Genomic DNA, 27,514 nt, shown 5'->3' on the forward strand with positions numbered 1-27,514 from the left:
GTTGTTTGATTGATCTTCATTAAATACTAATCTGGTTGTGACACTTCTATTGAACATAAACCAACTTAAATCAATGCCACCGAAAAGTAATCAATACATTATCAAATGTAATGATTACAATATTTAAATAAAGTAATTCAAACATTTACATGATTTACAATAAAGGGTTATTAGTAATCTGTAATCCATTACATTTCCATCTAACTAGCTAGCTGGATATGCTATTGATGGCAGCTGGTGTAGACAAATAGGTACCATGTGTTTTTGGTATTGAAATGACAGTGCATACAATAATAGTACTATCGATATGGACACTATTTATAGAGAAATAAGAATGAATGAGCCCAGCAGCTCTGGAAAGAGCAGTGCCATCACCACTGTAGTGTAGTATGTTGATATATTTTCCACTGAACAGCATCATTACACAGTAAAATTCAAACTGAACTTTATTCACCACTGTGTAGCATCACCGGCTGAAGAAAGACTTTATTGAGGGGACAGCTCTCGCAAGTTCCACAAAGCGAGAGTAAAAAGAAAACACTTTGCCTTTGTAGCCCTTGCTGCCTTCACTGACAATGCGGGACGAATAGAAAACTTAACTTCACGACTTCTTCACATTAGCGATGAGTTAAAAACACCGATCTGGTCTTTAGAGAAAAATAATAGCGTGTTCTAACATAATATAGTCTTCCTCTGGTCTGACAAATACAATGTCAAAAAAATATATCAGATAGTCTTTTCCTTTCCCTCTTTTGTTAAAAAAATGTTTGTTTTTTACAAAAAAAGTCAAATCTGACAAATGGAAGAGAGAGAATGTCTAAAGTGGAGGATGTGGGAAGAGACAGCTGCAAGGACGAGATGTAAACAAGCAGTGTTGTGATGATGGAGAGAAAATACACAGGGCTCACCATACTGTAGCTTGATGTAGTGATCAATAAATACTGTAAGTGTTTTATAACTGTACAGGTGCACTGATAAAGACCAAGCAAAATGTGATGCTGAGTTCAACTTGTACCCTCGCTACAGTGACGCTGCAATGTGATGATGTCACTGTCAGGTGACTCAGTCAGTGGACTTTCATACCAGTCGACTGCTTTTAATGTGGATGGTGGATTTGGCTGCAACCAGAACCTAGTAGACGTACAGTATGTGGGCACTTGATACTATAAAACATAACCCAAAAGCATCCATCCACACACACACACACATTCTTGTAATGCTATCTTCGTGAGGACACTCATTGACATAATGTATTCCCTAGCCCCTTACCCTAACCTTAACCATTACTCTTAACCTAATTTAAACCTAATTATATAAGTCTTAACCCTCAACCAGCCCTTGTAAAAAGTGAGGACCGGCCAAAATGTCCTCACTTCCCAAAAATGTCCTCACTCTGTTGGTTAAAAACTCTTTCCAGTCCTCATAAGGTAGTAAATACAAGAACACACACACACACACATACACATCCTTCACCATAATGACATTCATGTACGGATCAGACTGTGAACTAATGCTTTGTTTCTGCTACAGGTAAAACGACAGGGAGATGTTAACGGAATGGTGAAGGCAGCGTTGAAAGGAATGGCTTCATCTGATATTTTCCATTTTTGTTTTCTATAATGCGAAGTTTGTGAGTGTTTTGTTTTGTTTTCTAAACCACAAATTCACTTTTATGGAACCAAAAACTTGAAAATACAATCAGATCCAGCTCAGCTCCCGTCAGGTGAATCGTCAGGTGTCCAGCTTGTTTGTTTTTTTCTGTTTGATGTGAATGTGTCCATGTGGAGGAAAAAACAAACCCCACATGTCCCTTTGTCCATGATGTGAATTTTGACGCAGACGGCCGAGAGAAGACAGGCACATTGTCCAAACTGTGGCCTACGTACAACCACGCTCTCCTATCGTCCGTCAAGCGCACACACACGCTCACACACACACACACACATAACGCGCACTGTCCAGAAGCAACGCTAGAGGACGCCGGATGTCAAAGCCAAGCACGCAGATGAGTCCCTTCCTGTCCAGATGTGTCAGAGTTTGTTGGGAGCGTCTGGATCTCAGTACTCCACAGTCACTGCTTTGGTCTTGAGGTATTCCAAGAGAGCGTCCTCTCCTGTGGACAGAAGACAGAGGTGGTGTCAGTCAAAACAATAACCATCAGAGCTCTCTGGCACCGGGGCCTGTTGTTCGAAACCTAGATAAGGGATTAAGCCGGGATATGTTGGTTATCCTGGCTGAATTTAGCCTCAAGTCGGTTGTTCAAAAGCTGGATACCTTTATCCTGGTCAAGTTACTATGGTGATTTATTCTCTGCAGCTAGCCCGCTCCAGACCAGGCTAACAGCCGGGCTTAGTTGATTCTGTTGTCTTTATCTGTGAAGTCAGCAGTCACTCTGATCAGAAATCAATGTGTTTCAGACAGTTATTCCATGTTCTTATGTACGTATTGGCCTGATTTTTAAACAATTTTTAAAAATGTTTAAACAATAATCAAAAAACATGAAACATTTACAATATTTATTAGGCTTTTTTTCATAATTAGGCCTTCAAAATGATTTTATAAAATATGTTACAAAACATATTGGACTAAATATCGGTTGAGGTAAGAAAATAAGAATAAAATTTAGTGAGTGTGGCAGGCACCTTCCAAATAATTTATAGACCTCATCATTGTTATCGGCAATTTATTGAAGCACCAGACTGCATAATGTTCTAATATTTAATTAGTTTTCACCTGTTGCACTTTTGGCCATGTGCTGTAAACTTTACTTTAGATTTGTGCAGTGAATCAACTTCAACTGCTCATCATTAAGGCAAAGTGCACAACTGTTAATTTGTGAAAGGAGCTTGAGTTGTGATCATAGTTTTGGATTATTCAATCAGTCCACAGTTATCCGCTGCGCTCTCGCTTTACGACAGCAGCGGTGCTTTTTTTTTTTGAAGAGGTGTGTCACCTGACGTCAGCATTAAGATCCGCTGTTCATTGGAGGAAATCAGCCACACCTGTCTTCTCATCGGTGAATCTGTGATAAATCTCTGTGGTCTACTGACGAGAGAAGTTACACCTAGAGCACTGGAAAAGAGAGTAAGGACAACTCCATTGACTCCCGTGGTAAGGGTGTGTATGTGTGTTGCCCACTTGCTTGTAAATTGATGAAAATGGCCGTGTTTTTGTTTTTAGGTGTCTTGGTCATATCAGATTACACTTATAATTTGTTTATTACAAAATGTAGATTGAAACATTAATGTAGACAACTGTTTTTTTGTTTTTGTTTTTTTACTCGCCTATGTGTTAATGTTTATCTGTAAAGGATCCTCAATGATGCTATTAACGTGGGTGATCTAGAAATGTCCTTAAATTATTGAAAACACCACACTTGCTCATTCACCAACAATGCAGAGATGTCAGTTCTTGGGCACTTTTGCAATACCCATATTCCTCCATCAGGAGGCGCTTCCATTGGACCAATGCGTGTCGTTACTCTCTTTTCCAGTGCTCTAGTTACACCTGGCTTGACAAAGCCGCCCCTCCTCAGCCTGGCTCGGTGTTCCAACAACCAATGGGCTCTATGCACAGCTCCACTACTTCCTGGACTTAATGCTGCTCCTTTGTTTCCTGTCTTACATTATTGGACAAACTGATGAATCCAGGTGTGTCTGAGTAGTCACAATGGTCAGACACACCTGGATTAATCAGCTTCTCCAATAATGTAAGACAGGAAACAAAGGAGCAGCATTAAGTCCAGGAAGTAGTGGAGCTGTGCATAGAGCCCATTAAACCAGTATGGATTTATGAGACTTTGTCTAACCTGGCTTTTCCACTTATCCTGGATATCTTTATTCTACTTTCGAACAACAGGCCCACGTGGTCTAAACTTCCCGTCGCTACTCACCGAGGTCTTTGCCGAAGCCTGACTGCTTGAAGCCTCCGAACGGCGAGGCCACGTCCGTCTTGTTGTAGGTGTTGACGAACACCGTCCCGGCCTCCAGCTTCTCGCTCACGTACATGGCCTTGTTGATGTCCCGGGTGAAGACGCCCGAGGCCAGGCCGTACTCGGTGTCGTTGGCTCTCCGCAGCACGCCGTCCACGTCGCTGCGGTTCGGATGAAGAAGACGGTTACCGGTTGGTGAATATTACAGCAGCACCACAGCGAGATGTTTTTGTATTTTTTTTTTGGGGGGGGGGGTGACTTACCCATCTTTGAATTTGGACACCACCATGACGGGGCCAAAGGACTCCTCTTTGGCGAGGAACATGTGGTCCTCCACGCCAGTGAACAGAGTGGGCTCCATGAAGAAACCTGAAGTAAACACCATAAAGATGGTCAGATGGTTGTCATAGGGACGCTAAAGCTTCGACTGTAGCACAGAAACTGACAAGTCACTGTCCAAAGTTTGTTCACAGAAAAGAAAAGGAGCAACAAACATGACAAACAATAAAACAAACCCAAGAAACTGACCAAAGAAAGAAGAAACAGACAAACTCAACACATCATTAACATCCATCAGCCTTAAAGGGATAGTTCAACATTGTGGCTAACTGGCCCATTGCCATAATCCCTATAGTTTTAGGAGTAGGTTTGTTACCTTTAATTGTCGGTGCAAGCTATTTTTAGAACGGCAGAGCAGAGCCGAAACGCTCTTGTGGACAAGTTGTGACCTGCACATTCACCACGCTATGAGATGATAACGTAATGTTACGAGACAGAGTTGTTTTCGAGGTAAATGCAGAGACTGCTTGATGAAAAAGTGCCCCAGACGAGAACGCGCATCAGTGGTTTTGCATTAATTTACCTCTGAATCAACTCCGTCTCGTAATGTTCCATTATTATATCATAGTGTGGTGTATGTGCAGGTCACAACTTGTCCACGAGAGCGTTTTGGAGTTGTCGGATTGTGTATTTGATGGGTTTGATGAAGGAAACCAAGAAATCCCATTAGCCTCCGTAGTGTACCTCTGAGCAGCTCGCAGTTCTGCTCCGCCGTTCTAAAAATAGCTTGCACCAACAATTAAAGGTAACGAACCTACTCCTAAAACTATAGGGATTGTGGCAATGGGCCAATTTGCCAAAATGTTGAACTATCCCTTTAAACCCACTTCTACTAAACACACATATACTATAGCCTGATGTCTGTGTTGTGTGTTCGGTGTGTGCTCTACCTGGCCTGTCCACCTGTCGGCCCCCGTACACCAGCGTGGCCCCCTCCTTCACTCCGATGTCGCAGTACTCCAGCAGCTTGTCCAGGTGAGCCTTGTGGTTCTGTGGGCCGTGGTCTGTGGAGCGATCCAGAGGGTCTCCGATCTTCATCTTCTTGATCTCATCCACCTGAGAGGGAGAGGGTGGAGGAACAGCTCTTTATGATTGCATTATGGGAAATGTAGGAGGTATTCTAGGTTTGACCACTGTTGTTGTTGTTTTTTTTTATCTGTCTCTAACTGTGTGGAAAAACCCTCAGATGTACTGCATGTTCCTCACTCACCACTCGGCTGATGTACTCGTCGTGTATCGACTCCTCCACGAACAGACGTCCAGCAGCGATGCAGTTCTCACCCTTGTTGAAATACACAGAGCTCATGCCCTGTGGAGCAACACACACACACGATTAAGACTGTAAAAAAGACTGTGAAAACCAACTGTGGATCTAATCATCTCTGGATTTTCACTAATTTGTGTCAGTTACTTAAATCTTTAAACCTTCATCACTGACGCTGCAGCTTCAACACTCATTATAATCTATTTCTCAGCAAGGAAAGATGGCAGATGGTATTTACTGTATCCGGGTGTATGTAGAAGATAAATGGATTACACTGAACACTACAAGCCACGTTCACCCATTCACTCACATGCAGGCTAATGCTTTTTTTTTACTCTGCCTGCAATGCTTTTCCATCACATTCACACAACATTACACACCAATTATAAAGTAATTTGGGGTCCAGTATATGTCCTTCAGTTCTATAACCTAACCAATAGCATCCGTCCATCTGTCCATAGGCAGGGTCGCCCTTAAAGTGATAGTTCGCCTATTGCCATAATCCCTACAGTCAATGGTCGGTTAGATCAGTGGTTCCCAACCTTTTTTGGCTCGTGACCCCATTTTGACATCACAAATTTCTGGCGACCCCATGTGATCGCGGCCATCAGTCAAGATGCTCAATTTATATTCGAGAAAGTTAAAGTATAGAAAACAGCGTGTGGTGTTTTTAATTAGAATCTTAAAAAGAATAATAATAAGTTAAAACTATATTTTTATCAGTATTTTTTTTATCAATTAGCTACTGGACATTTCAGGGGACCCCATTTGAAGTCCAGGTGACTCCCACATTGGGTCCCGACCCCAAAGTTGAGAAACACTGGGTTAGATTGTGTATTTGATGAGTTTGATGAGGGACAGGAGACCTGTACCATTCACCTCCATTGTGTTCTCTGAGCAGCTTGCGTCTCTGCCCCGCTGATCTTAAAACAACATGCACCGATAATTAAAGGAAATGAGCCTTCCTATATGACTATAGGGATTATGGCAATAGGCAAAATTGCCAAAATGTTGAACTATCCCTTTAATAGGTCACCAGTCTTTTGGGGCTGCTAACTGATACCAATTAGGTAGAACTGTAGCCTACTGTACAGCCACAGAAGCTGATGAAAATGATTATGTTTATTTATTCTTTTGTCTTATATGGTCAAAGTTTCAAGTTATTTGGTGTCCAACAACAGGACTGTGCTCTACAAATACTGATCTGCATCAACCTTGCACTAATCTGTAAAACTGAACTCCTTCTTGCTGAAATATATTGTCATTAGAAAATATATATAATGTAATAATATAACAATTATCTTCAGTATTGATTCATCTGTCAGTTATTCTTTCAAACCCAGTATACCTGTATAATTTTTTAAAACCAGCCAGAGAAATAATAATTAATTTCCCTTTTCCATCTGTATTCGTATTTGTGATATTTTGTTGTGTCTGTCTGTGTGGAGCTCTCACCATGCGAACAGCCTTGTCCATGTCACAGTCGCTGAAAATGATGAGCGGTGACTTCCCTCCCAGCTCCAGAGAAACCTTCTTCAGGTTACTGAGCGCACAGCTGCAACAGGAAGTCACAGAGTGTTAGATATCATGGGATTTGACAGTCGTCTCGGGCAAACATGAGCGATGAGTCTGTGGGGTCGCACCTCTTCATGATCTGTTTGCCGATGGGCGTGGAGCCGGTGAAGCCCAGCTTGCGGATGTCTGGGTGGTCGGAGAGACGCTGTCCCACCATGCCACCTGCAGCAGAGACAGGGATTAGGAGGGTGTGGAGGAGACACCAATGGAACCAGAGGGTCACTCAGAGAGCACAGGCCTCTGTCAACAATGTCAAACAACACCCACCAGACTTAAAGGAATAGCTCAACATTTTGGCAAATTGACCCATTGCCATAATCCCTATAGTCATAGCAGTAGGTTCGTTACCTTTATTTGCCGGTGCAAGCTATTTTTAGAACAGCGGAGCAGAGCCGTGAGCTGCTCAGAGCTACGGTACGGAGGCTAATGGGATTTCTTGGTTTCCCTCATCAAACTCCGCTAATACACAATCCAACAACTCCAAAACGTGTTCGTGGACAATTTGTGACCTGCACATTCACCACACTATGATATAATAACAGAACGTTACCAGACAGAGTTGTTTTCGAGGTAAATACAGAGACTGCTTGCTGAAAAACTGTCCCTGAAGGCAACGCGCGTCAGCGGTTTTGCATGAATTTACCTCTAAAACAACTCTGTCTCGTAACGTTCCGTTATTATCTCATAGCGTGGTGAATGTGCAGGTCACAACTTGACTATAGTGATTATGGCAATGGGCCAATTTGCCAAAATGTTGAACTATCCCTTTAAGAGAAACAAAAAGGTGAGCGTGAAATGATCTGGATCTGCTTTACTGAACCGATTCCTCTGTGTCCCCCTCCACCATGTTCAGAACAAATGAACTAAGACATCAACAGACACAATCCCTCAGGTCAGAGATTGTTGGTTAATACTGAGGATAAAAATATTTAAAAACACAATTTTCAGAAATGTCCTGGCAGAGCTGCCCACTAACAAAGGAAACAGTGCATTTATTTGGCACTACTTTCAATGGCGGATGAATCCAAGGTTTCTGCTCTAGTGAGCATTTGAAGCAGAAGAATGGTGTGTGTGTGTGTGTGTGTGTGTGTGTGTGTGTGTGTGTGTGTGTGTGTGTGTGTGTGTGTGTGTGTGTGTGTGTGTTTGTGCAACTGAGTCAAAATAAATAACAGTGCATGATCCCACTGATGTGATGTAAAACCCTGCAGGAAAATGACACTTCTACTCTTCTTTCTTTTGTTTTTTTATACTGACATCATGTAGAATAAAAACATTCAGGTTTTCTTTGCACTATTAGTGTATTTGCTCAACTTCTTGTGCTTTCTGTTGATTCCCTAACTTCATCAACACAACAAGTGCTAAGAAAAGTTAATTCTTTATAACATGTAGATGCTTCATTACCTGATCCGGGCAAAATGTTGACGACTCCCTTGGGAATTCCAGCTTTTACCGACAGCTCGGCAAACTTCAGTGCTGTCAGTGGAGTGACCTGGAAACACCAGGAAAAGAAACAGGATGGTATCAAATGTATCAATTAATGCTAACTCTAACACTAACTCTAACTCGCCTTTTCCCTTCACGGCCTACACTAATGACTGCAGGAACAGTCAACCTAATAATTTCATAATAAAATTCTCTGACGACACAGTAATTCTAAGCCTGCTGTGGGGCGCAGACTGCCCCTCTGGCTATTTCAGAGAAATTGATCATTTCAAAGCATTTCAAAGAACAATCACCTCTTACTAAATGCCACAAAAACTAAAGAAATGGTCTTTGACCCAAAGGCTGTAAGAGTCCATAACCCTGTAAATATAGGGGACATGCAAATTGAACAGGTTTGCTCATATAAGTATCTGGGGATACAAATGGACAACATGTTAAAATGGAATGTCCATGTGGACTATTTGTGTGCAAAATTGGCACAACGCTTGCACTTTATCCGAAGACTAAGACTTTTTGGGGTGAGCAGGAAAATCATGTCAACATTCTACGACGCAGTGCTAGAAAGCCTGATAAGATACTGCATGGCAGCATGGTTTGGGTCTCTCTCTGTCCAGCTCAAAACTATGATAGCAAAAATTGTGAATACTGCAATGAAAGCAATTGGTAAAAGTGACCCTCAAACACTGCAGACTATCTTTGAAAAGAAAGTACTACGACTGGCTCAGGGAGTGATGTCAGATCCATCACACTGTGCACTCTGAGCTCACCTGTGCTGGTTTAAGCACCAGTGTGTTTCCAGCTGCGAGGCAGGCAGCACTCTTCCATGCCAGCATCATGAGAGGGTAGTTCCATGGGATGACGATGGCACACACACTGTCAGAGAAAATAAAACACACTTAATAGAAACACACAACTTAGTGAATCTAAATGCATGGTCAGAGACAAACAGGTGTGATTACCCCAGAGGTTCTTTCTTAGTGAAGGTCAGGTTGCGGTTGGGCCTGGCCTGGTTGATGGGGATGGTCTTGCCCTGGAACCAACGACAGCACGTGGCTCTAGTGTTGTAACCACTGATTATTATGGTAAAGTCAAACAACTCCAGAGTGAACCTACCTGGATCTTGTCGCACCAGCCAGCGAAGTAGCGGAAGGTCTGGATGGACATGCCCACGTGGGTCTTGAGAGCCAGCGTGTACACGGCCCCGGAGTCGATGGACTCGATGGTGGCCAGCTCCTCCTGGTGTTCCTCCATCAGGTCTGCCAGCCTGGGGAGGGGGAGGTCAGAGGTCAGAGGAAAAACTAACAAACAATCGTCCTTAAAGGGGAACTACTGTATGCAAGCTCGGTCGCTTTTCCTCTTTTTTTGCTAACCCTCCTCCCGGCCATGTGCATTTGTTTTGAACGCAGCCGGCGAGAAAGCAATTCATGGAGAGGTGGATAACGTATATATCATGTATGCCGTGCAACATGTATATACGATGTGTGTATTTGTGTAGTCTTATCTGTCATAAACAAGAGATTATGGGTTATGTTTGTGTGGCGGTGTCACAGAGACGCTGATCTTGCCAGTTTGGTTTTTGACCAAGAGACACTAGGTGGAAGGCAGAGAGCCTCCATTCTCCCTGTACCAAGTTAAAACTCATTTATTTAACAATCACAATTACTCCCAAGCTGTTTAATTAAGTTAAAAATGTAGCATAGCTAAGGTAAAAATCCTTCACAGTTCCTCTTTAATCAGGAAGCTGAGGAGCCAACACATACTTAGACATACTTGTACATCAGCAACCTGAATGTAGAGAGCAAAGACACGCTCTCCAGAATTTCCAGAACAAGTATATTTTAGAGGATTTTCAGGCCATTAATGGATAGGACAGCTGTAAAGAGACAGAGAGAGGGCAAATGACATGCAGCAAAGGATCACCGGTAGAATCGACCGAGTCCTCTGCGCAAGGACTAAAGCCTCTGCATATGGGGCACCTGCTAAAACCACTGAGCTGAACAACGCCCCAACCCTCCAGAATTGTTAACACGGCAGGGAGCATGATGGGCAAGTCACAAAAACAACTTGGCATTATAACAGTGTTTTCCAACCTTGGGGTTGGGTCCCCACGTGGGGTCGCCTGGAATTCAAATGAGGTCGCCTGAAATGTCTCGTAATTGATTAAAAACATTACTGATAAAAATGTTGTTCTTTTTTAAATTATGATTAATAAAAACATCACACATACTCTTAAACAACTGTATTCTATACGTTCATTTTCTTGAATTTAAATCAACTTCATCTAAAAATATCTGAGCTGGCGCATCTTGATTGCGGGTCACCAGGAATTTGTGATGTCAAAATGGGGTCACGAGGCAAAAACGGTTGGGAACCACTGCATTATAATTACAGAAAGGTTAAACACACAGCCACTACACTCAGAGTCTGAACTAGCTGCCAATACAGAACCAAATGGACCAGCCAGAACATTTACAACAAGTCTGTTTCTCTCTTTGCCATGCAGGCATTGAATGTAACATACAGTAGCAGCTCCAGAAAAGATTTGTTACTTGTCTTGTTATTTTATATAATTTGCTTTGTGGAATTTATTCATACAGCCCATGGACTTACATTCAAACCGAGATCAGAAACAATGACATCATTTTAAAGTGTAAATTACCATGAATCTAAAAATGTGATGTGTCAGAGAGGACGTATTGAGTTCTAGAGAGTCACATTCACTGTTGGTTGTGTTCAAATCACTAACAATGACTGACTTCCTGTGTTTTCACAATAATGGCATGTATCCATTGTTATCCCGTCATCCAGTGTCTTTTCTCCCTGTGTGTTTCTATCCTGTGTGGTTACTGTATGTCACTGCCCCTTCAGTCCTCTAGGTGGAGCCACTCACCTGAACAGCAGACTTCCTCTGTCTCTGGGGTTCATCCTGCCCCATGGGCCGTTATCAAAGGCTTCTTTGGCAGCTGCCACTGCACGGTCCACGTCCCCCACCGAGGCGTAGGACACTTTACAGATCACCTGGAACGAGAGGGAGGTGAAGGTTACACAACGTCCAGCTGCTGCTCAGAAGTTTCTGGATGTGCGTGCAACAATACGTGACTAAGATCACTCACAGATCCGTCTGTAGGGTTGATGGTGTCGTACGTCTTCCCACTTTCGGCGTCCTCAAACTGGCCGTTGATAAAGCACTGGGTCGGCATCTTCACCGTCATGTTGTTCACATCTTTGGTTGCCTGGATGCAGTATAATTACATTACTATCATATACCTTCTTGCTGTATATGACTAAAAAATGAGGGTGAATTTGCAGGACAGACTGACTCACATAGTCAATGACCAGCTCCTCCTCCTGGTCCTCTCCTCTCAGCTTGCGGACGAACATCTGGATGAAGTCCTGGAAGGTGGTGGACATGTACACGTCCTCCGTCTGCAGCTGCACACCGGCGCATTTCTGCTTCACCTCCTCCACCAGCCTGCACACAAACACACAGTAACGTTTCAACAACGCTTTCAGTGGTGTGTGTATGATTGTTATTTGAGGAAAAAAAATTTAAAGCAGAAGTAAGCGATCCGGTGGTTTTGGCTAACTTCTTGTCAGCCGATGGAGTTAGCAGTCCCTGCCCTCGTCCCTACGTCACCACATTCACGCGCATCCCTTGGCTGCACACACAGAGAGGACCGCCCCTTTATGCCGTTCTCTCTCCTCATTGGATAAAGGTTGTAGGATACAAGGAAAGTTTTCCCCTCGGCTTACAGCAGAGCAGAGTGACTGACAGACCCGTGTTTCAGACCAAACACTTTATGTAAGTGATTGCTGTCGGAAGATATAACTATTTAAGACTTATATTAACACAAACATTCCGCTTACTACTGCTTTAAACAAAATTTGGAATAAATCAGTGCCCATCAAGCAAAGAAAAATGCCAAGCTAAGGGTGAACCAAATTATGTGAGTGAAGTACCAATCAGTTACAATCTGTTAATTTTAATTTGAAAATCCTTTCAGAGAGAGATGTTAGAAAAATAATCTAAATATATAAATGCAGCAGTTTTATTTTTGCTCCCATTTTGTATGAGTTGGAAATAAAGATGACTAATCTCTAATGTTTCCATCACAAATGTGTTTAAAATCAGTGTCAGTGAGTTTCCTCCTGTGCTTCACTGCAGATCATCACAGGTGAGTCTCGTTAAAATGTTGATTACACTGCACAGGTGCTGCTCAGGTCACAATAAAAGTTCACTATAAAATGTGGAGTTTTATTTTGAAAAAAACACTTATTAACCACTGAACTGTGGGACTTGGTGTACAGGTGTTCACTTTCTAGGGGGACGGGATATCAGCTGATAGCAGCCTGGGAAATCCTGCAGGATATTGGCAGAATATGGAGCATGCTGTCGGTAAATGTGCTTGACAGTTGGTGCTGCGTCAGGTGACCATACAGAGCATGTGAGTGGGATGTTTGCAACGTCCAGGCATTGTGTGCATCATATGCAACATGATGAACGGCACAACAATGAGCCTCAGGATGATGTCTACAGTATGTGTTTATCTATAGAATAGCATTAACAAAAATGTTGCATTTATATTTGTTTTAGAATATTTACATTTAGATATAGTTTTGGCTCCACCCTAATTTTTATGGTGTTTTGACTGGATATAAAAAAATGAATAAGTGACATACTGTAAATGATGGCTGCCTCTTTTTATATTGTAGGCAAAAAAGGCAAAAATGTAATTGTCAAGCACCATTGTATCTCAGATAGCATATTTACAAATATATAGAGTAAGGATATTGATCACAATGTGTCAAGTGCATAGATGTAACATGACACTGTTAAAAAATGGTCTTTATGGGGATTTACTTGACCTTTAGACTTATTGAATCATTCCTGACCAGCCTCTCTCACCTGACCACATCCATGGAGGCAGCTCCAGACTTGAAGAAGTCTGTTGTGTCCTCGATGGTTGGGACATTACTGAGGATGCTCTTCCAGATGTTCTGTGGTTTAAAAGACACAAACATCCAGGTCATTTAAAGTCATTTAGATATACCAGTAAGTCATTTATACTAACAGCCAGCCAACACAGTTCACTTGCCCTGATCTCCTCCGCCATCTTCTTCTCATCGTCCGTCAGCTCCACGCTGGCGCTCTCTCCAGAGGAGAAGTATTTAGAAGCGGGGATCATCTTCCCATCCTCAAACTGCAGGTTCTTCACCAGGAGCTGTGGAGGCGAGGCACAGTGGATCAATGACAACAGACAGGACCACAGCAGTGTTTGAATGAGGCCGGCGGGGGCATTGCCACACTGTTTGCTCTGAGTGTTTGTTCTGTAGTACGACAGAGTGCAGAGACACTCACAGCTTTCCCATCAGCACCGAACAGGACCAGGCCGTTCTTGGCCACCAGGCCGGGCTGGGACGCGCCTTCCATCTCCAGGGGCTGACCGGCTGGTACCGACCCCCCCAGCATGGACGAGCCATACAGGGTCACATGCTGAGGAAGAACACAGAGAGGAATTAAACCTGGGGCCTTGTTTGGATGTGTTTAAATGTCTTACTTTGATTCTTCTAGCTATGGATGTGTTTAAATTTATTTCTATACTTTGATTCTTCTAGCTACCCCCTTAGATTTAAGACTTCTTAACTCATTGAGTGCCATTGACGTATATGTACGTCAATCAACATCCAACGCTTGAGTGTCATTGACGTACATATACGTCAAACGCAGTTTTCTGCGGCTGGTTAAGGGGGGCGCTGTCGCCCACACTGTGAGTAATTTTGGGGCTTTTGGGATGTGTAGAACGAAGAAGAATGTAGATCAGAGCAAGAAGTGAAGAAAAGAAGACGACGAGTGCGATCGGTACAGAGATAAAAAAAAAGTTGGAAAAAGGAGAGGGTGAGGGGGCAGCAACTGCAGAAGTAGGAGAGCAGGCATCACTCTGCAGAGTAGGACTCCCACTTGTATTTTCTTTCTTTTTTTCTACAATGAAAAAACATGTGAAATGAAATTTTCAGTCTTACATGTTTTTGAAGGCAAAATTAAAACGGATAAATCACTGTTTTTCTTGAGAGCCTCTCTTTCACAAAAATGCATTTTTCTCAGCTTTCTAGAAAAAAAGTTGTCTTTTTGGTGCAACCAGGCTCTATTCAACTTAAGATAAATCAAGAATGGAACAAGGTACAAACAAATGTTTTTTTCCCTAGTTAAATAGAGAGTCTCCTCTTTCCTTTGAGCTGTTTGGTGTTTTCAGAGTCATAGTACAAAATATTCGTTGGGTCTTGAAATATTACTCAAAATGCCCCGAAACGCTGGCACATGGCAATGACCATTTTATAAAAGGGCTGGCACTCAATGAGTTAAGAGGCTTTTAAGACTTAAAATATCTCAAACTGAAGTATCAAATTTCAATTTTTAATTTTTAGATATTTAAAGAATGATCCAGGATCTGTTGACGTCATTTTCAAGGTGTTGAGTATCAGCCTTAATCCGGATACACCACTTTTTAAACCCTCTCTGAGTCTGACCTTGCAGCAGACACCTGCTATATGTGTGTGGGTGTGTGTGTGTTTTCTTTGCTTGTGAGTTCCAGGAAACTCACCTGACCATCAATGACAGTCCAGGCACCGGGGACTTTGTCATGGCCGCGGATCCAGTTGTGGATGGCCTCGGCCGGCTGGGCCAGGTTGACCTACGTTTGGGGGGTAGAGGGGGGACAGAAAGAAGCCGGATCCAACAAGTCAGATTCATTTTCAGGCCAGGTCACCAAACCTCTGAGAACGAGCAGCGAGCCCAACAGCTGGCTGCGACACGAGGGGAAAAAAAAAAAAAAAAAAAAAAAACACCGGTGGAAAATAATCCTCCGCACTAAGAATAGCGCTTGTGGACACAGAGCCAGCAACGTGGCTGCAAGTGACAAACCAGAGAGCAGCTAAGATCGGCCCCACCTCGGTGTCTCTGCTGTCAGACTAACAGCAGTCAGTCTGTGGCTCTGTATGTGTTTGGCTCTGAGAAACATGCTGAGTTTGCAGTACATTTCCACGCTGTTCTCTGAATGAAGGTGGTGTTCAGCTGAGCAGCAGAGAACTGGCAGTGGATTCTTGCACGTGTGGAACTCAAGACACCATGAAAAAACAACCAAACTTCGATTCCAACAGTTACTTTACCACAGAAATTACATTTTTTGGGGGGAGATGTACATGTTTAACTTTAAAAGATTCAGGGATACACAATTCCCATCTGTGTTTCTGTGTAAAATACTGTTAATGGCTTTATAATAAAAAAAACTATAACAAAGTGCTGGTATAAAGCTGAGCCTCCAAGCCTTAATCAGTGGATGACAGAATTAAGGAAATGTGTTCAATGGAAAAGATGATTTTCTCTCCGAGGTCCACAGGAGCGACCTTTCCCAGGAAATGGGAGAAATGGACTGCCTCAAAACAATAGAGGACGTAACATATTAAACAGAACAATTAAAGACACTGGACATGATATATCATAATATTAATAACTGAGGAGCCCCCTTGTTTTTGTCTGTCTGTTTGTTTGTTTTTTTCCATCTTCCTTGACAGTTGGTTGTCAGTCTGTTTTTCTTTAAACTGAAAATACTAAATCAAAAAGAAAGAAATTACATTTTCAAAGCCTCAGTTAGGTCAAAATGAAGCTGTCAACTTCCTGGAATCCACTCTCTCTAACAGCACATGAGCATCAAATCCTCCCTGTCTTTTCTTTTTATTTGTCCTCAGGCTCTCTGTGCTGGACCATCAGCCGTCCTGACGCCTCTGTCTTTCTCCCAGCTGTTGGTGCCCTGATTCCAGATGTTTTGGATCTGGATCTCTCCCAGCCTCTTCCTTGGCTCCTTCTCCCTCTCTGTTTGTGCAGTACTTGATATCTCAGGAGGTGGTGTGGGTCAGGCCTGTTTGGCTCCACCTTGACTTGACTTGCCCCTCAGGCCCTCTCACTTCCATTAGGATTCTGCTTGTGCTGCTTATGTGTGGTGCAAATAATTACCACACACAACACTGCAACCAGTCAAAATGGCCTAAAGCCTAAATGAGCCACCGCCATATTCAGATCCCACCCTACAGTACAATGAAACGTCTCTTTTTCTTCCACCTTGAAATTACATAACATTATAACGGTGTTCACCTGATGTTGTTGCATATGATATTCAAGATGTGAAATTTTTTTGCATATTGCAGGTGTTAGCAGGTTGACAGCAATGTTATATCTCTATATAGCATTATTTCTTCTATGCATTATATATTCTCTTTTATGAATTAGTTGTGTATATTGTATTAGTTGTATAATTGTAATCTTAACCTCTTTGTAAAATACCCAACCTCCCCCATGATACCAGACTTTTAATTGTAATTGTAAATTCCAATCAATTCCTTTGCATTTCAAGTACCTGAGACACCCAACCTCTCACTTTCTCATCAATATTCAAACCCTTTTGTATTTTAAATTGTGTTGACTAGACCTCTTAACTTCTCACCTAAACACAATACCCTGCAGGATGCCCCAGGTTAACGCCTGCAGCAGACAAAGGGGTGGAACACACCTAGGGGGCGTTCCTCAGGTATATGTTCAGGTCTCCCCATTGTCTTTCTTTACCATCACTTTCCTTGCAAGGAAATAAAAACATGTCGGCCAGCAGAAGTCTCTATTTCATTATTCACCAACAGCAAACAGCTAAAACATTTCCACGACAATATATAGCCTATATATTCCCTTTTATGAATTAGTTGTGTATATTGTGTGTATGTCATGTACCGGTAGCTTATATATGATTTATCTTGTCTGCTACAAAAATGTTTTTTTTTTTTTTTACACCATTTGTTGTTTTCATATTGTTTATCACATGACCGGTCAGAACACAGATCACATGTTTTGGGTTTATATAAGGAGATGTGTCTCCACTTCTGTTTGATGTGTGAATTTGGCGGGTCGCCCGAAACGTTGCACGCACATATGTGGTGATATATCATTAAAATGCACCCATAGGAGCACTTCATTTTGATCTTTTGTACAATGAGACGTCTCACCTTGGAGTTGGACTTCTTCTGAATGCCTTCGTAGGTGGCTCCCTCCTCTGTCTGGGGGACTCGGGGGGCCTTTCCATCAGCGATGAGCTGCACTGACTCCACCTGAGTGCGACATGTCAGTCAAGTGGAGCAACAGCTGGCAATCTTAATACTGACATCTCTACTAGACTGGGATAAGACTGAGCATTGTGGGAAAGAGCATGGATTACATAACTTGTCTTGACAGACTGAGGCTGCTTAATGGATTATTGGATTTCAAATGTGTTCTTTTGTGAATAAAAGCTGTGGTAACGCTCCTGTCTAGAATCCCTGTGTTGACAGTTACCATGGCCTTGATACCCTCTGGGAAGAGGAAGCGGTTATAGAGTGTGTCCACGGTGTCGTTGGGCTCCACAGCGCACTCCTTCTGCAGCAGGATGGGCCCCGTGTCCAGTCCGTCGTCAGCCCAGAATATGGAGAAACCAGCTTTCTTATCGCCATGGATCAGGGTCCTGGTCACACACACACAAACATAAAGTCATTACCTCTTGGAATTGTGTGCCATAACACACTTATTTATAGTACGAGGAGGATATTAAGTCATAAAGCTGACCAAACGGAGCAAGATTAGATAAAGAAGTGATAAGAGGCGAGACTGAGGCAACTGGCCTGAAACAAACAGGCTGTTCACTGGAGCTTCTCACTGGGCAAATTCATATGTCCATGCCATAATTTCAAGGCCTATGGACAGACATACACACTTAAGGGATAGTTCAATATTTTGGCAAATTGGCCAATTGCCATAATCCCTGTAGTTTTAGGAGTAGATTCATTACTTTTAATTGTCGGTGCAAGCTATTTTTAGAACAGCGGAGCAGAGCCGCGAGTTGCTCAGAGCTACGCTACAGAGGCTAATGGAATTTCTTGGTTTCCCTCATCAAACTCATCAAATACACAATCTTGTTGTGACCTGCACATTCACCACGCTATGAGATAATAACGAAACGTTACAAGACAGATTTGTTTTCGAGGTAAATTCTTGCAAAACCGCTGATGTGCGTTCCTGTCGGGGCAGTTTTTCATCAAGCAGTCTCTGTATTTCCCTCTAAAACAACTCTGTCTGGTAACGTTCAATTATTATCTCATAGCGTGGTGAATGTGCAGGTCACAACTTGTTCACCAGAGCGTTTTGGAGTTGTTGGATTGTGTATTTGATGAGTTTGATGAGGGAAACCAAGAAATCCCATTAGCCTCCGTAGCGTAGCTCTGAGCAGCTTGCGGCTCTGCTCCGCCGATCTAAAAACAGCTTGCACCTACAATTAAAGGTAACGAACTTACTGCTATGACTATAGGGATTATGGCCAATTTGCCAAAATGTTGAACTTTCCCTTTAACATTACTAGTTTGATGATTATTATGGACAAATGTAAATCACATTTGATTAAAGATATCTCTAATGTAATTATATTGTGATCATTTGGTATGGCCACAGAAAACCTGCTGACATCAGGTTTGTGTTGTCAGTGTGAACAGGTACATCCACTCCTGGGTCACGGGGCCAAATTTATCGGTTCTGGCTCTGATCAGCTGTTACATAAACACAACACCCGGGTAAACATGCCAAGGTGAACACACCTCTTTTCCGCAGTCTAACGTCTTTCTCGTCCGTCTCCTTCAGCTGATTTTAAATGGCTTTTTTTTAGCGGCTTTAAATCAAACAGCCTGGTTTACAGTGGGAGAAAATGGGGGCAAGAATAGCAGGGGGGTAAAACGGTAAACTGTGTTTTTTACAGTTGAAAACAAACGGAAAACCATAGAATTGAGAGAGATAGACAGGGTGGAGAACAGAGACAAGCGACTGGGAGAGATAAGAGAACCAGTCTGCTACGAGATCAAACACTGAGACTCAGACGCAGGAACCACACAGGAGGTAGAAATCATAACAGCAGCCTTCATCAAGTTTATCTATACGTTGCTCTGAATCTCTACGTTTTTTACACAACGTTTACATTACATTCATTTAAATAAATTTGTATTAATTAATTAATTGAAGGTGTGGAGTTGGATAGTGAACATTTAGACAGCAGAGCAGTTCTAAGGAGAGAGGCAACTGAATTGCTTTTTAGGAAATGTAGAATCAATCAGTTTTGGAACTTAAAGGGATAGTTCACCCAAAATTGAAATTTCACTCATTATCTACTCACCCTCATGTCGACTAAAGGCTGGGAGAAGGTTCATCGAATTTGGACGAACTGGGAAGAGAAGCTTCCGCTACAAACAAGCTTGAAATATAGACTTATTTAATTTTTTTCTGGACAATTTCGCATTTCGGGGCTTCAATACAAGACGGACATTACATATGAGCAGCATGGAGGTATTTGGATGCTTTTTGGTGTGTCTTTTTGTTACGAAGACAGTTGGTATCCATTTGCAACCGTTATATGGACATGCACTGCTACACCGAGACCCCCTGTAACTCAGAGAAGCCACGGAGGACTCTGAAACTTCTCCCAGCCTTTAGTCCACATGAGGGTGAGTAGATAATGAGTGAAATTTCAATTTTGGGTGAACTATCCCTTTAATGTAAGGATATTTGGACTTTCCATGTCTGCGACCAATGATAATGTGTTGCCATGACCCCCGTATCTCACCAGTTGATGGCCGAGGCTCCTCTGTGCAGGGGCAGGATGGAGGGGTGGTAGATGATGGAGCCGTGCTGGGGGTTGTCGATGACGTTCATGGGGATGAACTGGGAGCAAAAGGGCATGACGTTGAGCTCGGCGCCCACCGCCTTGTAGGCCTCCACCACCTCTGGGATGGGCTTCCCCTTGACCCGCCACCGAGGGAACTTAAACACCGGCGTCCCATCTTTCTCCGCTGCCACCGCTGCCACAGACAAGAAGAGTTCATTAGTACAACTGACCTGTTACCAATTTACTGACTGCTTTGTAAAAAAGACTAGGTCAAAGCCCGGTATATGGCGAGTATATGACCATTTGACCCATGAGCTGCTTGTATATCTCTTAGATGTGCTAATACTTGGTCTCTTTAGTCTGTTTCCTGTGCGTCCTTTGAGATAAGATATTAAATAGAAGATAAGATATTCCTTTATTACTCCCACAGTGGCCATGAGAGGTCAAACACAGTGCATCGAAAGGACACATACATGCTCCAAATTCATGATGAGGTTTCCAGTGACTAAAATATGACTTGGCTGGAACTGGTTCAATGTCCAATTGTGGCATTTTGAAGTTAAAAGCATTGAATAACAAACTAGAGAGTCAGATTAGTTTAGATTAGATCAGAAAATTAGATTACACCTCCGTGGTACCGCCATGATTTCTGTACAGTGAGTCACAGTCAACACTTTAGTCACAGCTGAGAAGATCACTGGAGAGGCCAAACAATAAACTCTAATAAGAATCCTTAATTAAAGGGATAATAGCATTTTTTTTTAAAGTGGGGTTGTATGATCTACAAATAGCCCCTAAGAACTTTAATTGCAGTAGAAGACTCTCTGCACTCCTCCCGTTAGCAACGCCAGCCCATAGCCCTGCCCAGAGATTTACAACATACAGTACACAAAAATTATTATAGCGAACAATGGAACTGTGTATTTTTTTCAGGTAAAACCTCTTTTAGGCCGTGAAAATAGGCCGTTTCTTTGGATCTGTTCACAACACTGTATGTTGTAAATCTCTGGGCAGGGCTATGGGCTGGCGTTGCTAACGGGAGGAGTGCAGAGAGTCTTCTACTGCAATTAAAGTACTTAGGGGCTATTTGTAGATCATACAACCCCACTTAAAAAAATGCTACTATCCCTTTAAATTCTGATTTATAACAGTTGAGGTAAACACTCATGTTGGATGGGTGGCTCCTGGGGATCGACTGCTTTGTTGTGACATCACAAAGTGACAGTTTTTTGAAGGTTCAGTCTGTGAACACAGGCAGTGTGCATTTATCTGTGGACTGAGGCTTTGATCTTTTCACATTAAAAATATAATAATGGCCCTTTAAAACTTGTATAACTAATACATTACTCTTTGTTTGTGGCTTTGTGACTCTGTCTGAGCGTGTTCCAAGATGTGACATTTGACAGTCAGGTCCAGAAGTAGCAAATGCACATTACAGATTCCACACAGTCCATTCAGGCACACAGACCGTCCCCAATGTTTCAACTTGTGACTGCAGTGCTCTGCTCAGTCACTCCCTCTATTCTGCCATGTGGACAAACAGGCTGGTAATAAAACGCTCTCTCTGCAGGGCCATTTAAACCAGGAGCTGCATGTGGCAATCTACGCCACTTCAATGAGTCAGATAAGCTTTCACTCCAGTTAGAACTAGGCTGAACTGCCTTATCAACCAGCTGTCTCCAGATCAGTCCCCCAGCGAGCCTGCTTTACTACAGTATGTCACTGGGGTCAGAGGCACACGTATTCTCAAACATGTAAACACAGGTATAATGTTTACACTAGGGTTGGAGGTTATTCTAGTGCAAGATCATTTTAGTGGACTCTAAAAACTAACTTTAATGTTTGTATTGTTTGAATATTAAATCTTCACTGAGTGCAAACTAACTGCAACTGTACTTTGAATATTTTCAACTAGAGTTGTTGAAAAAAACTAAGCTAAAGTGGATGCATGCTCAGCTATAGCAGGAGAAACAGTTAGTTAGAAGCTCAGAGGAAAGAGGTGAATAAGCTGAGAGCTGCTGATGATGATGATGATGATGCTGGTGATGATAATGATTCCTGGAAAGATTGCATCATAACAAAGTGCGCAGTCTGATTGCAGACTTTTCACCTCAGATCTGCATCTCCAGGCCGCACAGGGCCTCTCCCTGCGCGGACAATGGAGCCACTATCCCGCAACTAACGTAGAATAAAGGCCTGTCTTTGTCCACGAGCACTGTCGGTCAACACACATCTACCACAGACACAGCACAGGCCTCCACTGACCCAGAGAGGGGACACGTAATCATCAGAGGCCGTCACATCTTCCTGTTTGTTGTATGAAACCAATTAAATAAATGATTGGCTGCATTTTTTATGTTATTTCACTATGTTGAATTATAAAAAGCAGGTGCACTTACTTACAAGAAACATATCACATGTTACTGTACATACAACTTAAAGCAGATATCAGTGGAATGTTTTTGTTAATATAAGTCCTAAATAGTCCTATTTTCCGTCAGCAATCACTTACATGAAGTATTTCAGCCTAAACACGAGTCTCTCCGTCACTCTGCTCTGCTGTAACCCGAGGAGAAAATTTTCCTTGTGGGATACAAGTGTTATCCAATGAGGAGAGAGAACGGCATGAAGGGCTGTGTGTGCAGCCAAGGGATGCGCGTGAATGTGGTGACGTAGCACGAGGACCAATTGATGCCTGACAAGGGCGGGGGCTGCTAACTCATGGTGCGTTAAAAGAAACTCGTACTTTGTGTTTTTCCTTCCTGTGAAGTCAAACCAGTTCGATCTGGTACGAGTTCACGGGTCGGAAGTTACGAGTGGCCGTTATAGGGAACTTTCACAGACAACAGGATGGTAAAAACACGAGCTACGGGTTACCTGGAACGCTACCAAGTCGTAGTTGTGACTTGAAGCTGTAACTTACGGTTTCAAAAGCCTGCCTTGAACGCAGCATTAGCCGAAACGGCCGCGAAGCTGATATCTGCTTTAACCTGTGACACTTGCATAACCTGAACAACTAGTCACTTAAATAAGCAAAAGGATTAAGTGTCTTTGCACAGATTCATTTCTTTAAAGGGGAACTATGCAAGTCCGCTGGCTTTTCCGCTGTTTTACGCTCCTCTCGCCCATGTGCATCTGTTTACAACGAAACCGGCGAAAAATAAATAAATGGAGTGGTGGAAAACGTTACATAACATATATGATGTTATGACGTGTGTTTGTGTTGTCTTAACCGTCACGAACAAAAGATTACGGCGCGTTTGTGTTGTGTGTGCAGAGGGACACCGGGCCGGCGGCCAGGTACTACACTGATGTTGCAAGGTTGGTTTTCAGCCATGAGACACCAGGTGAAGACAGAGAGCCTCCATTCTCACTGTAACAAGTCACAAGTCATGTAGTTAACGATCACAATTACTCCGGAGCTTTTTAATGAAGGTAAAAATGTAGCATAGCCACGGGAGAAATCCTGCTTAGTTCCTCTTTAAGTTTTATAATACAAAAGAAAATCTATAAATAACATTACCTCAAAAATCATAGTTAGGCTACATCCTGTGAATTGCATGATGGGATCTGAAGAATTAGCTGTGCATGATTTTAGATGGCTGCTTTTTCTGGTCTGCTTTTTCAGCTGTGAGATGCTGACATTCACTCCGCTACATTGACAATGTTCACACTGTCTGCCTCGGTTGATTTGGACTGTGTTATCACTTCTATCAAAAAGCAATTGGTAAATGAAAACAACTAAACCAGTGTTTTTCAATCTTGGGGTCGGGACCCCACATGGGGTCGCCTGGAATTCAAATGGGGTCGCCTGACATGTCTAGTAATTGATAAAAAATTACTGATAAAATGTTTTTTTTTAAACAATTACTATTCCTTTTAAAATTATGATTAAAAACACCACACCCAATGTTAAACAACTGTATTCTATAATTTCACTTTCTCGAATATAAATCGAGTTCAAATAAAATGCAGCATATAAAAATATCTGAGCTGGCACATCTTGATTGGGGTCGCCAGAAATTTGTGATGTCAAAATGGGGTCACAAGCCAAAAAAGGTTGGGAACCACTGAACTAAACCCATGTGCAAAAGCAGACTCCACAGAGACCCACCTGTAGTAAGCCATCAGTTACAAGGTAAACACAGAGGGGATAAGAGTTAACTCACCTAGCGGGTCAGCCTTGCCGTCCTTGTCAGGAACAGTGAACACACCCACCACTTTGTGACCCTGTTTCCTCAGGTTGGCGTACACCTCCTGGCCAAACAGGCTCTGGCCAATGATAGCTAGTTTCAGCTTATTCTGGTAATAATGCTGTAACAAGAGGAAAGACACACACAAACACACATTAGTTTGAGCTTTAGTTTCAGTGTAAATTTGACATACAGTACTGTCTGCAACCACTCATATGTACTGACATGCACGTGCTGCCATAATACACACTTCCTGTTGAGCAGGAAGAGATTGATAGTTGTCTTGACCTCTCAGAGCTCCACTCTCTAGATGTTATGCAACAGGCCCAGACGAGAGGCGGTCTTAGCAGCGAACAATCACACAAGTCTGCCTTAAGCAAGAGCAGCCAGAGGGGCCCACAAAAAAAAACACAACTCTTAAAGGGCCACTCCAGAAATGTTATACTACCACCATACAACTGGCTGAGTAAAGACTGACGCAACAGGAGGTGGGATATCATCAGTTCCAGTCCCATGAATGGGTCAACCCTCAAAAACACCACATCCTATAGGTCCCTTAATGCAACTCAGTGTCATTGCCAAACCTGTGTGGCAACTCTGAGTTATGTTGACTTTTACTCTGGGGATGTGGATGTTAAAGGTTAAACTGAAGCCAGATTGTATGAAATAAATGTGAGAGGCACTATTTAACATATAAATATTGTGATGTACATTTAAAGGGATAGTTCAACATTTTGGCAAATTGGCCCATTGCCATAATCCCTATAGTTTTCGTTACCTTTAATTGTCGGTGCAAGCTGTTTTTAGAACGGCGGAGCAGAGCCGCGAGCTGCTCAGAGCTACGCTACGGAAGCTAATAGGATTTCTTGGTTTCCTTCATCAAACTCATCAAATACACAATCCAACAACTCTGAAACGCTCTGGTGGACAAGTTGTGACCTGCACATTCACCACGAGAGTGTTTTGGAGTTGTTGGATTGTGTATTTGATGAGTTTGATGAGGGAAACCAAGAAATCCCACTAAAACTATAGGTATTATGGGCCAATTTTCCAAGATGTTGAACTATCCCTTTAACTTACAGATCCTCTTAATGCTAAACATTCCAACCAAACTATGTGTATTCCACATCAGTATTTAACTTGCATCACTTTTATGCATTGAAAACTTTAGGGGTGTGGTAGGACCTTCTAAATATGCATTTGTGGTTTCTAGGCCTTAAGCCTCTCCTCTGATTGGCTAACTGTTCACAGAAACTGAATAAAAATAGAGAAGATTTCACATAAACCAAATCCTGCATGGCTGGATGGTGGGCCCAGGTGGGCGGGGCTTAGGGTGTGGCTGAGAGTGGTGACTGCTTTGTTGTGACATCACAAAGTTACAGAAGTTACTGGTGGTGGCTCAGGGATGCCGCAATCACACAAAATATCATTTTATACAATAGGGACCTTTAAATTGTAGATTGTTCGGTCCAAGAAATGTTTAAAACAGTTCAACAAAGATTTGTTTATGGCATCTTCACATGTTTTTTTTCCTTTTTTAAAAATCTGACCCACAGGCAGTTTCCTCTAATTCCTGGAGTTTTCTTGGATTTCTCTTCACAAACACTCACATGGCAGAGAACAGCAGGATGAAGTGAACAGGGGTGGGACTGAGGAGGGGGGCCTAGTAGTCAGTAAATCAAGCCATTGGTTGAAGCCCAGGGGGAGAGCACAGCACAGCCCTCACACACAGAGTGACAAGCTCAAGTGCAGGCAGCTGACCGCAAGCAGCACATGTGTGTGTGAACAAGGTTTCAGCTTTCAGCGTATGCAGATAGATAAATGCTCCTGTCAAGTGTGTGAGGCACCACAGCCTCTGGCTTACACTGCAGTTTGCAACGTGCTTCATGATGCATTCAAAGACAATCATCCAAAACAGCTCCTCCTGTAAAATAACTCCTACAACAACAACAAAAACGATACTGCGTCTGGTTGCAGAGCACAGAGCAGCCCCCCCTCCCCCGACTATGATGAGTGCAGCAGCGGGCTGTTGGGTCGCTGCAGCCCCGCAGAGCCGCACTCACTGAGCCGCTCCTGGTCCACGGAGCTGATGCAACTCCTCCACAGATTGTACAGTAAAGGCCGGTACAGTCAGTCAGAGTCAGAGCTGGACGTGGCACAGTGAAGCCGGGGGGACTGAGCTCCATCTGCCTGCAGGGTCTTTAGCAGTAACTTAGACCTTTAAAGCAGCCGGTTGAGGGCGGCAGGTGGGGCCGAGGGCTCCGTCCTCCCCAGCCTGACTCCTACACTAATGTCAAAGCCTCTATTCATTCGCTGCTGCAGCAAAAAAAAAGCGAGCAATGCAACGTTAACGTTACTCACGGAGGAGGTGGAGAATCTCCGAAAGACTTGACACGCCGTCCACATCATGATGGCGATGTTTGCACGTTTGTTTAAAAAAAAAAAAAACGGACAAGGAATTTAAAAAATGTAAAAAACTAAAAAGCGGAGCGGACGCTGCTGCTCACACTCACCTGGCCGCCGGGAGTGTGTGAGAGACCGGGGAGTCGGAGGCAGAGCTGTCGCTGTGGTGGTGTGCAGCACTCGCCACAGCCAGCTTATACCCGACACAAGCAGATACGTCGAGATACGTTCCGCCGGTCACTAGGCTACGTACGTGCGCGCCCACGCGGCCCGGACTGCGCGCGCTCACGCGTGGGAATTCATTCAAGTCTCAAGGCCACGCTGAAGTGTGGTTTAAATATTCAACAGCTTTTCCTCGTTATTGCTTTATTTTGTTTGCTCAGTTTGCTCTTTAGCGGCACTTCTATCAAATGTATAAATAATACAAGTTAACACACAGTAATTATTTTTTATAATTAATTATATTTATATACATATTTATTTTTAAATTTAGCCTACAGTAACAAAGCTAGTAACTCTTGTGTTTGCCATTCTTTGTTAATAGTAAACACATATCTGAACATAATGAAATCATTCTCCTGGTGATTTTTCATAAACAGTGATCATGTTAAATTGATCTCTACAAGCTGATGATCATAACGTTTTACAT

General features: G+C 42.8%; 2 protein-coding genes across 2 annotated transcripts in view; one reads left to right on the plus strand and one right to left on the minus strand.

The window, feature by feature from the left end:
- Nucleotides 1–420: 420 nt before the first annotated feature.
- On the minus strand, nucleotides 421–27,055 carry aldh1l2 (aldehyde dehydrogenase 1 family, member L2). The gene is made up of 23 exons (XM_083999785.1): nucleotides 26,824–27,055; nucleotides 24,439–24,583; nucleotides 20,228–20,462; nucleotides 17,923–18,088; nucleotides 17,598–17,699; nucleotides 15,152–15,241; nucleotides 13,912–14,046; nucleotides 13,649–13,774; nucleotides 13,459–13,550; nucleotides 11,877–12,024; nucleotides 11,666–11,785; nucleotides 11,443–11,570; nucleotides 9,666–9,816; nucleotides 9,512–9,582; nucleotides 9,320–9,425; nucleotides 8,511–8,598; nucleotides 7,178–7,271; nucleotides 6,990–7,089; nucleotides 5,481–5,579; nucleotides 5,161–5,326; nucleotides 4,195–4,300; nucleotides 3,893–4,092; nucleotides 421–2,113 (listed from the first exon to the last, which is right to left on the minus strand). Exons 1-23 carry the CDS (start codon nucleotides 26,869–26,871, stop codon nucleotides 2,058–2,060), a joined length of 2,772 nt encoding a protein of 923 aa, XP_083855911.1. The 5' UTR covers nucleotides 26,872–27,055; the 3' UTR covers nucleotides 421–2,057.
- The window catches only part of mpped1 (metallophosphoesterase domain containing 1), a gene marked incomplete at both ends in the record, with an annotated part of 263,390 nt that continues 244,076 nt past the window's right edge, over nucleotides 8,201–27,514 (plus strand). The window contains one exon of the mRNA XM_083999790.1: nucleotides 8,201–8,220. The remainder of the gene's footprint in view (nucleotides 8,221–27,514) is intronic.

This window comes from Trachurus trachurus (genome assembly GCF_905171665.1).
Source record: "Trachurus trachurus genome assembly, chromosome: 23".
Lineage (NCBI taxonomy): Eukaryota > Metazoa > Chordata > Actinopteri > Carangiformes > Carangidae > Trachurus > Trachurus trachurus.

Bases quoted from the DNA above. Each gene is read 5' to 3' on its own strand.
- aldh1l2 (XM_083999785.1), bottom strand. From the start codon at position 26,871: ATGATGTGGACGGCGTGTCAAGTCTTTCGGAGATTCTCCACCTCCTCC. The intron at 18,089-20,227 runs GTGAGATACGGG...GTGTGTGACCAG, and splicing joins GGAGCCTCGGCCATCAACTG to GACCCTGATCCATGGCGATA. The intron at 4,301-5,160 runs GTAGAGCACACA...TGTTTACTTCAG, and splicing joins CCGACAGGTGGACAGGCCAG to GTTTCTTCATGGAGCCCACT.